The 11,686-nt window shown below is 43.7% G+C and overlaps 1 protein-coding gene across 1 annotated transcript; it reads left to right on the forward strand.

Annotated features, from left to right (window-relative positions):
* The first annotated feature begins 1,223 nt into the window (after positions 1 to 1,223).
* On the forward strand, positions 1,224 to 11,382 carry acadm (acyl-CoA dehydrogenase medium chain). Its single transcript, XM_061242160.1, has 12 exons — positions 1,224 to 1,356; positions 2,941 to 3,040; positions 3,510 to 3,607; positions 3,758 to 3,827; positions 3,944 to 4,044; positions 4,444 to 4,524; positions 5,260 to 5,390; positions 6,231 to 6,339; positions 7,722 to 7,862; positions 8,374 to 8,469; positions 10,196 to 10,444; positions 10,576 to 11,382. Exons 1-12 carry the CDS (start codon positions 1,342 to 1,344, stop codon positions 10,645 to 10,647), a joined length of 1,263 nt encoding a protein of 420 aa, XP_061098144.1. The 5' UTR covers positions 1,224 to 1,341; the 3' UTR covers positions 10,648 to 11,382.
* Positions 11,383 to 11,686: the final 304 nt, after the last annotated feature.

Consider the following 11,686-nt stretch of genomic DNA (forward strand, 5'->3'; position numbering starts at 1 on the left):
AGTTCTCAGCTGCTGAGGGCCGTGATTTGATGATCCCTGATGTACTGGAAAGCCTGGAGGTGCCGGAGACCTCTCACTCAGTTCCAGCTAAACCAGACAAACCAGGGATGGTTGCTTTCCCTTCCCTAATCACACAACAGGGAGAATCCCATCAGCACTCCCCTGAGTGCCTGGCTGCAGTCTGCAGGGCTTGACAGCTGATTTGACAGCTGATTTTCTTTCAAGACCTAGGAGGGTCTCCATGTAACAGTGGCATGAATAGTGGATATAATATTGGATGGAACTCAATGGCTCTTATAAAATTAAATATACTATACCTTTTTCCGGAATATATTATTTCTATACTTTGTGTAATCGGTCCAAGCAATTCATTGGCTCATTCATTTTAAAGTGGAAAAACTCCATGTCAGTGTGTGCATGTGTTTGTCTGTGTATGTGTGTCTTTGAGCATGTGCAATCTTTTTATTATAATTTTTTTTTTATTAGCATTTGAAATAGCATGTTCCAGTGGTGCAGAAAGAGCAGGTCAGTGCTGCATTGAGAGGTGAGGGTCAGAACCAGCGAGAGAAGAGAAAGAATGAGAGAGGAAAAACAGGTGTAATGGCATTTGATACTACAAGGAATTTACAGGTTAAATTAGGTTACTATTGTCAGTATGCATGTTCGTAATTAAGATTATGAAGGACAAGGATTAATGGATAATATTATTGGTTATGAGTAAAACAGGCATTGCTCAACTTTACATAACATTATAACTAGACCCGTAACTACCATTGAGGACACTGAGGTCATGACCTCGGTATTTTAATAATATATTTTAATCGAAACAAATCTTTCCATTTTGACTTCAGAGTTAATTTTATTACAGGGGAGCATGCCGGCGTTTCACCACTGACCACTTTTTCTTTTAAGTGTGTGTCTATGCGTCCTGATTATGACATAACTCTAATAACATTATTCGTCACTGACCACCAATCCAACCACTTTCATGAAACATGCACAATATTTTCCACATCTATGTTTATATTTATTGTTAATCAAAAGAAGTTAGGTAACGACTGTTATCGAGTAGCAACTTTCCGTGGACATCGCGCAGATTAGTATGAAAGTATACGTGTGTACGAATCCACATATTGAACAGATTGATGTACAACGTCTGCCTCACACTGACATCCGGGAATATATATAAAGTAGGGCAAAGGGAAAACCGATGACGTTTACATCACGTGATAAAATTGGCCGCCATAGTTGGTCAAACAACATCAATTTTATCCAGAGCAAAGGTTATTCGGGCATTCAAGGATTTGGATATCGTCAGGAGTGTTGTTTGGAAGAGCAGAAATGTTTATAAACAAGGTAAAAATGTGAAGCTATTTAACTTAACTAAATATTGCTGTCCTTGTGTTTAACTAACGATAATAAGGTAGCTGGCGAGCTAAACAGCTAAATTGCCACACGTCTTCGCTCATATAGGAGAACTAACTTGCAACAAGACAGCTTAGTTGCAATGGAGGGGCTAAAATAGGTGTTAAGATAGGCGTTTTCGCAAGTTGGTTACGTAGAGTGATAATTCCAGTGTCCCGAGTCGAGGTGTTTAGATTTGAGTTTTCGCTCGTTGGTTAGCTAACTTAGCTTGTTCGCTCAGAAGGGTACGGGCAACTAATACTTGGTCAGCGACTGGAACAGAAAATCAGGAAGCGTTTTCTGCAGAAACGAATGGATTCGCCATGTCACTATCATGCTGTCTTTTGGTGAGGGGTAATCACAACTAACGTAATTAACAGAAAATACAAGTAAATTAAAATAACGTATCAAAGAAGTACCAGTGACAATGATGTGACAGTGATATTTCGGGTTTTTGTAACGTTCCGTTTTGATCACTTGAGTTTTACGGATGATTCAAAGCCCGAGGCTGAATATTCGGAATGGTGACATTTTGTATTGAGTACCTTCAGGTCACAGTTCCCTGCATTCATTAAACCTGACTAATTGCAGAGGCTTGGGTAAATAAAAAGCCAGGACCATATCTGGAACTTGGGGACCAAGGTCGCCTACCCCTGGAGTGAGAATGACAGGAAAGAAATGTGAGACATGGCAAGTTTGTGCTGTAGCACAAAGGCCCCCCGGAGTTGAAATTGCACTAGTAAACCCCAGAACCCTCCCAAACCTGGAACACTGCTTGACGTAGAAAGTTCTGTCTTTTAGTGCAGTTATCCAGCTAACTTGGTAGTCTTGCTTCGTGACACAAGCGCCCTTTCTAAGCTTTTGGAAACGCGTTTTAGTTCTGTCATTTTTCCCTTCAAGGCATTGTTAAGTTTTTAGTGTTATTCTGTTTGAATGAGACATTTTTGGCATTTATGGGGGGACTAGAGTTGGATCATTTCTCTTGCCTGGTTAAACTCCTAAAGTCTGGCCACAACAAGACACGGTAATCATTAACTAAACGGCTATCGTTAACCAATGGATTATGCAATAAACAAGGCTTGTGCTGAATGCATAAATACAGTCTGCAGGCGCACATGACTGCTTTGACATATGCTGTTATGCTTTTGTGTATTTGCATAATGCTTTGTTAAATTAGTAATAAGCTAAACTGCATCCAGTAGGGGGCATTTTTACAACCAAAGTTTTAGAAAGTGCCACTCAGACATACGCATGAGATAATATATTATATAATCTTATTTTGCTGAATTAGGGCTGTAGGTTTGTACATAATGTATATATAATAATGTGTTATTTGTGTTGTATAAATAACAATTGTTGCTGGTATTCTGTTCTTTAACCAAGTGCATATGGTTTCATGAGTAATTGGACTAAATTCATTTGTTGCAATAAAAACCTGCTTACACACTGCCCTCTGGCAACGAGTTTGAGAGCACTGTTGTAGATACTGTGGTTTTGTTCCAACCGTAAATAACCACACTCCACCCGTTCCCGTAGGTGCTAAAGGCCAGTGTCCGGACTGGGCTCCGGTTGCAGGGCACCAGCACAAAGGTGGCTGCCAGTGCTGTCAGGGCCTCACCAGGAGGCTTTAGCTTTGGTGAGTAAAATCGCCCACCCAGTGGCGTTTCTGGAACTATAGAAATGGGGTGTCCATGGGGAGGCCAAGGCTACTTTAGAGGGTCCAAGATTCATAAACATTTAAAAAAAACCAGCAAAACAAGTTCCACGTACTCATTTTCTGAACTATTTAGCATTGTTATAACGTGCTTCAAGACTTGGCATAACCTGGAACAATTTGCGTACTTGTAATTTAGCGTAATGCTTAATGCAAATGAATGAGAGCTACCGTCTGACTGTAGTTAGTAAAGTTTGCTAAATTTAATTTATTCAAATTCCAGGGATAGCTAGTGGCACCCCTCTCGCCTGGTACTTTGCCGTCAACTGTCCTTTTGAGGCACTAATATCCTGTTCCCCCGCCAGAGGACATAGACTTTTGGGGTGCTGATATCCTGTTGCTCTCCAGAGTTCAGAGACTTTTGGGGTGCTAATATCCTGTTGTTCTCCAGAGCTCACTGAGCAGCAGAAGGAGTTCCAGCAGCTCGCCAGGAAGTTTGCTCGAGAGGAGATCGTGCCCGCGGCCCCGCTCTATGACCGATCCGGTGAAGTGAGTTTTGCTTATTTTGCACAATTGACTTGCTTTGTAAATAAGAAGCAGAGAGATTGAGCCGCAGACGGGTGTGGTGCATATTACTGTGCGAGTGAAGCGTGACTCTCAATACAAATCTCTGGTTTGTAAATGCTTGTTTTTTTGTAGTATCCTTTCCCGATCATCAAGATGGCGTGGGAGCTCGGTCTCATGAACGGCCACATTCCTGAGGACTGCGGTATGTGCTCGTTAAACAAGCTTTGTTTACTGCCTCCAGTCTTGCTCCTCAGTCATTGGTGCAGCTGCATATCTCTTATCATGTCTTATCATGTCTTTTGTGTTGCCTGGCTACAGGTGGGATGGGCCTCGGCATATTTGACTCCTGCCTCATCACGGAAGAGCTGGCCTTTGGCTGCACTGGGGTGCAGACTGCCATTGAGGCTAACTCGCTGGGTGTAAGGGCGCTTTAATTCCCCCTCTTCTTTAAAGGACACCGTTTTAAGGGAATGCCAAGCTCCAAAAAGTACATTTCCTGCAAAAAATGCTGAAAGTAGCAGAATGTGGCAAAGTGGCTATCCGAAAGCTCTTAAAATTCTCAAAGTTCACCTGAGAATACCTCCGAGGAGATGCCTCGAGGCTTTTTACTGCCAAGTGGTCATATCCTGTGACTTTCATGCTGGATTTAAAGTTTCATGTAGAACATTCCCATATTCAGCTACGCAAGCTAATAATGTGCACTAACAGGTAGTAATCTATCATGGAAATATTGGCAGCATCTTATACGTTGGCTTTTGTGTTTTGCTTTCATTTCATTTTTACAAAATATGTATATATGTATATATTTCAAATTGCAGCAAATGCCAGTGATCATTGCAGGCAACGATGCGCAGAGGAAAAAGTACCTGGGACGAATGACTGAGGAGCCTCTGATGTGTGTAAGTTTCCCTGATTGGACGAAACCCTCTGTGGCTTGTGTGTGTGTGTGTGTGTGTGTGTGTGTGTGTGTGTGTGTGTGTGTGTATGTATATGTGTGTATGTATGTATGCATGCATGCATGGTATAGAAAAAGGTGTCCTATCCTGTGGGTATGCTTTTTTTTTTTTTTTTTTAATATATGAATAACCTCAGGTTGTACACTTTCAGAAGCAAGCCTTTCACCTGCTTGTATGCTTTGATTATGGTTATGTTTTGTTACAAATGCTCAGGGATCTGACTCGCAAAGGGTTTTGCTTCAAATTCAATGTTTCCGAAATATTTCCACCATTGTGTACACACTTTTGGCGTCCAACCAAAACCCCATCCATTACCACTAACATTTAGCGGGAACAAGGAAGTTTAGTGTTTTGTTACTCAGAGAAAAGGAAATAAAATACGACCCCACAAAGGCCACAATTGTATGAGCTGCACCAACAAAAACCACGCAGGTACATGCATAATACATCCATGGCCTGACGTATTATGTTATACTGTATATTTGAGACCTATTTCTTTGTTTTTTTCTGAATTCAATGGAGAAAAGTAGGTTTTGTTTATAAGATAAAACCTTGGGGGGGGGTTTCAGTGATTTCTACCGTGGCATGATTGTTGGTGCCAGACTTTTAGTATTTAGGTTCAAGTATTTCTCTAACTGCTGATCTCCTGTAATTAATGAAAGGTAATGTGATTGGCAGGCGTACTGTGTGACAGAGCCCGGGGCGGGGTCCGATGTGGCCGGTATTAAAACCCGGGCGGAGAAGAAGGGAGACGAGTACGTTGTAAACGGTCAGAAGATGTGGATCACCAACGGCGGGAAGGCCAACTGGTAAGATGGCCGCCTCAGCTCCGTGCAGTAATGAAACCGCTCTGTACAAAATTACATTTCCGATGAGGTGCTGTGGATTGCTTGACTGCCATTTATACAGTGCCGTGAACAAATATTTGCCCTGTTCATTCCTAATATTCTTCTATACTGCTGAATGGTTTAATTTCAAGGAGCCTGAGCAAGCACAGAAAGCATATTTTCAATTTATTTCATTTAATGAAAAATATGACGCCAATATCACCCATGTGGAAAAGTAACTGCCCCCTTAAACTCAACTGGCTGCACCACCTTTAGTGGCAATAACTGCAAGCACCCACATTATCTGATATCAGTCTTTCACAAAAGGTATTATAATAATGTATTGGGATCCCAGCCTGCACCTGGGCCTCAGGCTGCTCTTGCAGTGCTCTTGCAGGCTGTAAATTGGGCCTTGTGGATTGAGCTCCAGGGCGGCACAGATGGTGCAGTGGGTAGCACTGCCCCCTCTCAGCAAGGAGGTCCTGGGTTCGAATCCCTGTTGGCCGGGGCCTCTCTGTGTGGAGTTTGCATGTTCTCCCCATGTTCGCGTGGGTTTCCTCCGGGTACTCCAGTTTTTCCTCCCACAGTCGAAAGACATGCAGGTTAGGCTGATTGGAGAGTCTAAATTGCCCGTAGGTATGAGTGTGTGAGTGAATGGTGTGTGAGCCCTGTGATGGACTGGCGACCTGTCCAGGGTGTATTCCTGCCTTTCGCCCAATGCATGCTGGGATAGGCTCCAGCCCCCCTGCGACCCTGTTCAGGATAAGCGAGTTAGGATAATGGATGGATGGATGGATTGAGCTCCACTGTGTGCTGCTGCAGGTATTTCCTCCTGGCCCGTACTGACCCTGACCCCAAGTGTCCAGCCAGCAAGGCCTTCACTGGCTTCATCCTGGACGCAGACTCCCCGGGAGTCCAAATCGGCAGAAAGGTGCGGACGTGCGGCCTCCAGGACCAGGCCGAGTCGCTTGGATCATTGGACACGCACACACTTTGTTTGGGTTGGGAGGCTGTGTGTAGATGGAAATGCCCTGTTTGTGGACGTTGGTGGTCCTATCTACGTGAAGCTTCATGCTCAGAAAAAGTAGACCGGGAGGTGGAAAGTGATTTGATTCGGGGGTTTTAACTGTATAAGTGAGTAACGGTTATGTAAGCCATTACAGAAATCAACATTACATTACATTAAATAAATTAATTAATTTGGCAGACGCTCTTACCCAGAGCCACGTACAGTTGATTAGAAGAAAATCCTCTCCTGGAGCAATGCATGGTTAAGGGCCTTGCTCAAAGGCCCAATGGCTGTGCGTTGTGTGTGGCTACACCGGGGATCGAACCACCGACCTTGTGGGTCCCAGTCATGTACCTTAACCACTACGCTACAGGCCGCCACATTTAAGACTTCTCCGCTTGTTTTCATTTTACATTTACATTTACATTTTAGTCATTTGGCAGACGCTTTTAATCCAAGGCGACTTACAAGTGCATAGGTTCTACCATAAGTCAGAGCATCACATCCAGAAACTAGCAAAATACACAGGAAATGCTGTTCTAAACATAGTTGTCATCAGAAGTGCATTTTTTATTTTTATTTTGGGGGGGGTTAGACAAGGATAGGGATATCAGAAAGGAGGGGCAGGGGAAATCAGGAGGGAGGACTAAGGTAGAGTTTGAAAAGGTGGGTTTTGAGTCTGCGTCGAAATAGGGGGAGGGATTCTGCTGTTCTGACAGTGGTAGGCAAGTCATTCCACCACTGAGGAACCAGAACGGAAAACAGGCGTGAACGTGCAGCTCGACCGCCAGGTGCACGTAGAGAGGGAACCGTAAGGCGACCAGAGCTGGCAGACCGGAATGGTCTAGCTGGGGAGTAGGGAGTGATCAGGGATTGTATGTAAGGTGGGGCAGTCCCCTTAGCAGCCTGAAATGCCAACACTAGGGCCTTGAAACGGATGCGTGCGGCAATGGGAAGCCAGTGGAGGCCAATGAGAAGCTGAACCAGTGTTCAGGGAAATTTAGTACGGTTAACCTTCACACAGATAATGGAGGTATTCTTCTCATACAGTGTTGTTGTTGGATGGAATAGGCAGGCAGTGTACTGTAGTGGACACAGAGAACTTTGTGATGTTCACAACTTTGCCTGATGCTCTGCTAGATACCCTCAGGCCAGGCATCTACAGACCTTGGTCCTGTAGAGGTTCCAGGTCTGCTGCTTTCCATAGCTCTCCAGGACTGAGGTTGCAGACCGCTGGTCAAGGAAGTAGGCACATTTTTGTGTAGGGTGAAAGTTTTTATTTTCGGATGTGTCTGTTTGTGTAGGAGATGAACATGGGGCAGAGGTGCTCGGACACCCGGGGCATCACGTTCGAGGATGTGAGAATACCAAAGGAGAACGTGCTGATTGGTGAAGGCGCGGGGTTCAAGATCGCTATGGGTGCCTTCGATAAGACCAGACCACCGGTGAGTCACGCAACTGTCCACCCGCCACAATGTTTAACTGCCAGTTCAATTCGTTACCGGCCATTGAGTATGGAGTTCTTGTGTCAAGTGTTGAATGTACAAGTTTTATTGTGTTGTGTAGGTGTTGAATGTATTGTTTTGTTGTGTTGTGTAGGTGTTGAATGTATTGTTTTGTTGTGTAGGTGTTGAATGTACAGTTTTATTGTGTTGTGTAGGTGTTGAATGTACAGTTTTATTGTGTTGTGTAGGTGTTGAGTGTATTGTTTTGTTTTGTTGTGTTGTGTAGGTGTTGAATGTATTGTTTTGTTGTGTAGGTGTTGAATGTACAGTTTTATTGTGTTGTGTAGGTGTTGAATGTACAGTTTTATTGTGTTGTGTAGGTGTTGAGTGTATTGTTTTGTTTTGTTGTGTTGTGTAGGTGTTGAATGTATTGTTTTGTTGTGTAGGTGTTGAATGTATTGTTTGTTGTGTTGTGTAGGTGTTGAATGTATTGTTTTGTTGTGTTGTGCAGGTGGCAGCAGGAGCCACAGGATTGGCTCAGAGGGCCCTGGAGGAGGCCACAAAGTATTCCTTGGAGAGGAAGACATTTGGACGGTTCATCGCTGAGGTAAGGGGTGGGGGTGTGTTAATATCCTAAATCTGTCCTATGAATGGTATTCTAGCAAAATGGATGTCTGTTTATTTCCAAGCTTCGGTTTGTTGAAGGTGTTCACTAAGTGCTGAATTCTCCAGATGGATAGAGTTGGCTGTGTAGTTGGGTTATTTTAGACTGAATAGGGTTTGTTTGTGTTCGCAGGTGCTTGTAACAAAAAACATTAAGGGAGCAGTGCAGTGTTTTATTGTCAGGCAGGGAGAATGCTTTGCCGCAATTTAAAATATAAGCTTTGGCAACCCTGGTCCTGGAATGGTGGAGTTGGTCCTGGTATCTGCTCCATCCAAACCTATAACGATATATTTGGATTCCTCTTCATTAGTTATAATTAATCAGGTTTAATAAATGCCGGGGGCTGTGTGCTGGAATCACTCAGCATTTCAGCATGCAGAATATTCAGCCTCAGACTTTTATTCATCCATCAAACTCCTGTGATCACGCTCTGATGGAACAAAACCCAGAAATGTCACTGGCGCTCCAGGGTGCCTAACCCTGCTTTAGAGGCATTGTGTTTCATGTCTATGAGCGAAGGCATGCAGGAATGATGAAACCTTTCAGGAAAAGGGAAATGAAATATGATATAATATAACCAGAAACCTATGCCTGAGGTACATCAAAAATAAAAAGTCATACGGGTGTGTGCACTTGATGGGTGACAAGAGGTTCTGTCAAACGTTTGAGACCTTTTTTTAAACATGAGCCTCAGAGATGTTGTTTTTCTTGTTTGCTAGCAAAGGCTGAATTTCCAGTATGTGTCCCCAGGTACACACCCTGGCCCTGGAATGGTGGAGTTGGTCCTGGTATTTGCTCCATCCAAACCTATAACGATATATTTGGATTCCTCTTCATTAGTCATAATTAATCAGGTTTAATAAATGCCGGGGGCTGTGTGCTGGAATCACTCAGCATTTCAGCATGCAGAATATTCAGCCTCAGACTTTTATTCATCCATCAAACTCCTGTGATCACGCTCTGATGGAACAAAACCCAGAAATGTCACTGGCGCTCCAGGGTGCCTAACCCTGCTTTAGAGGCATTGTGTTTCATGTCTATGAGCGAAGGCATGCAGGAATGATGAAACCTTTCAGGAAAAGGGAAATGAAATATGATATAATATAACCAGAAACCTATGCCTGAGGTACATCAAAAATAAAAAGTCATATGGGTGTGTGCACTTGATGGGTGACAAGAGGTTCTGTCAAACGTTTGAGACCTTTTTTTAAACATGAGCCTCAGAGATGTTGTTTTTCTTGTTTGCTAGCAAAGGCAGAATTTCCAGTATGTGTCCCCAGGTAGGTACCTGGGGACAAAGGCTGAATTTCCAGTATGTGTCCCCAGGTAGGTACCTGGGGACACATACTGGAAATTCTGCCTTTGCTAGCTAACAAGAAAAACAACATCTCTGAGGCTCATGTTTAAAAAAAGGTCTCAAACGTTTGACAGAACCTCTTGTCACCCATCAAGTGCACACACCCGTATGACTTTTTATTTTTGATGTACCTCAGGCATAGGTTTCTTTGAACAGGAAGTAGATTTTAAAAAATACAACAACATTTGTCTTTTCCCCCTTTTAAACCCGTTTAGTTAGCTCTGTTATACCAAATTACAGAAAGCTGTATTCCATAATGACACATATTGAAGTCGTATTGAATTTTGAGCGGGCTGTTGTGTTGGTCCTCAGCACCAGGCGGTGGCCTTCCTGCTGGCGGAGATGGCGATAAAGGTGGAGCTGGCCAGGATGGGGTACCAGCGCTCAGCCTGGGAGGTTGACGAGGGACGCAGGAACACCTACTACGCCTCCATCGCCAAGGCCTTCGCCGGCGACATCGCCAACCAGGTGGCCAGCGACGCCGTGCAGGTGTTCGGGGGAAACGGCTTCAACAGCGAGTACCCCGTGGAAAAGCTGATGAGGGACGCCAAAATCTACCAGGTGCGTGCCCCTTTACCCACGTGTGATCCGTGCGTGTTATCCGTGTGTGTGATCCGTGCGTGTGATCCGTGCGTGTGATCCGTGTGTGTGATCCGTGTGTGTGATCCGTGTGTGTGATCCGTGTGTTTCAGATCTACGAGGGCACCGCCCAGATTCAGCGGTTAATCATATCTCGAGAACTCCTTTCCCGGTTCAAGAACTGAGCTGAAATCCACTGGTCCGGGAAGAAATCTCGCTCTTCCCAGTTTTAATGTTTTCCTTATGTGACGCTTTGACGATTTGCTTGGTTGAAAGGAAGGAAAGAATGTGGCTGTACAGCAGATTCAAAGAAGAAAAGATGATTATGCTGCACAGTTCTAGTTCTCACTATTTATTCTCAACACAGCCGATATCGTGCCGGTGCCTTTATCAGGGCAATGCCAACGCAACACCACCTGTCTGACAGTCTTGACAGTGATTCATGTATATTTTCATACATTTTTAGTTAAACATCAGTGACCTGTTCTCTACTAATGACTAATCATACCCATAAAGAAGACTGGCCCTGGGGATGGTGTGTTGAATGTGGATCAGAAGCAGAGTAATGAGGTGTGTCGTAGGATTGTGTGACAGTTCCTTTCTCACTAGGCATGAGAGAATGGCTATGAACGTGACTGTGACCGTCTTGTGGAGGTTGTTGCTTGCCCTATACCTCTCACGCCCAGGATGCCTTGTAGTCTTGAGAAAAAGGCTTGAAGTTTATGTCCATGTTTTATCAGTGTAAATGAACAGCTGAACCAGATTCCCCACCTTCAAACGCAAGCTGAAGACACACCTCTTTAAGCAGCACCTCTCCCCATCCCTCCCTACCTGTGATTTTGTAATTTGCTATACTTTTTTGCCTACAGTACCTCAAGAAATAATATTGTTTTATGTTACCAAATAAAATATGCATTACAGACGGTGGTTGAGTTTTTATTGCGTGGTTCTGGATTATTTAAGTCAGGTATTCAAAAGTATTGTAATTGCCTTACATTGTTATTATTGCATTGTCTTCAAGTGAACAATTAATCAATTAGAGAGGTTGGAAGAAAGATGGGAAGAATGCTGTACTTTCGACGCCAGAGTTAATAAATAATAATGAAACATGGGAAACCCTAAATGAATTGCTTCAATTAGTCAACTAGGCTTGTTTGGTTGCATTTGTATTAATACAAGCCAGGTGTTGTGATTGATTTTTGAATAAAATTGTCCATGCAGCAT

Source organism: Conger conger, chromosome 5, assembly GCF_963514075.1.
Source record: "Conger conger chromosome 5, fConCon1.1, whole genome shotgun sequence".
NCBI classification, from domain to species: Eukaryota; Metazoa; Chordata; class Actinopteri; order Anguilliformes; family Congridae; genus Conger; species Conger conger.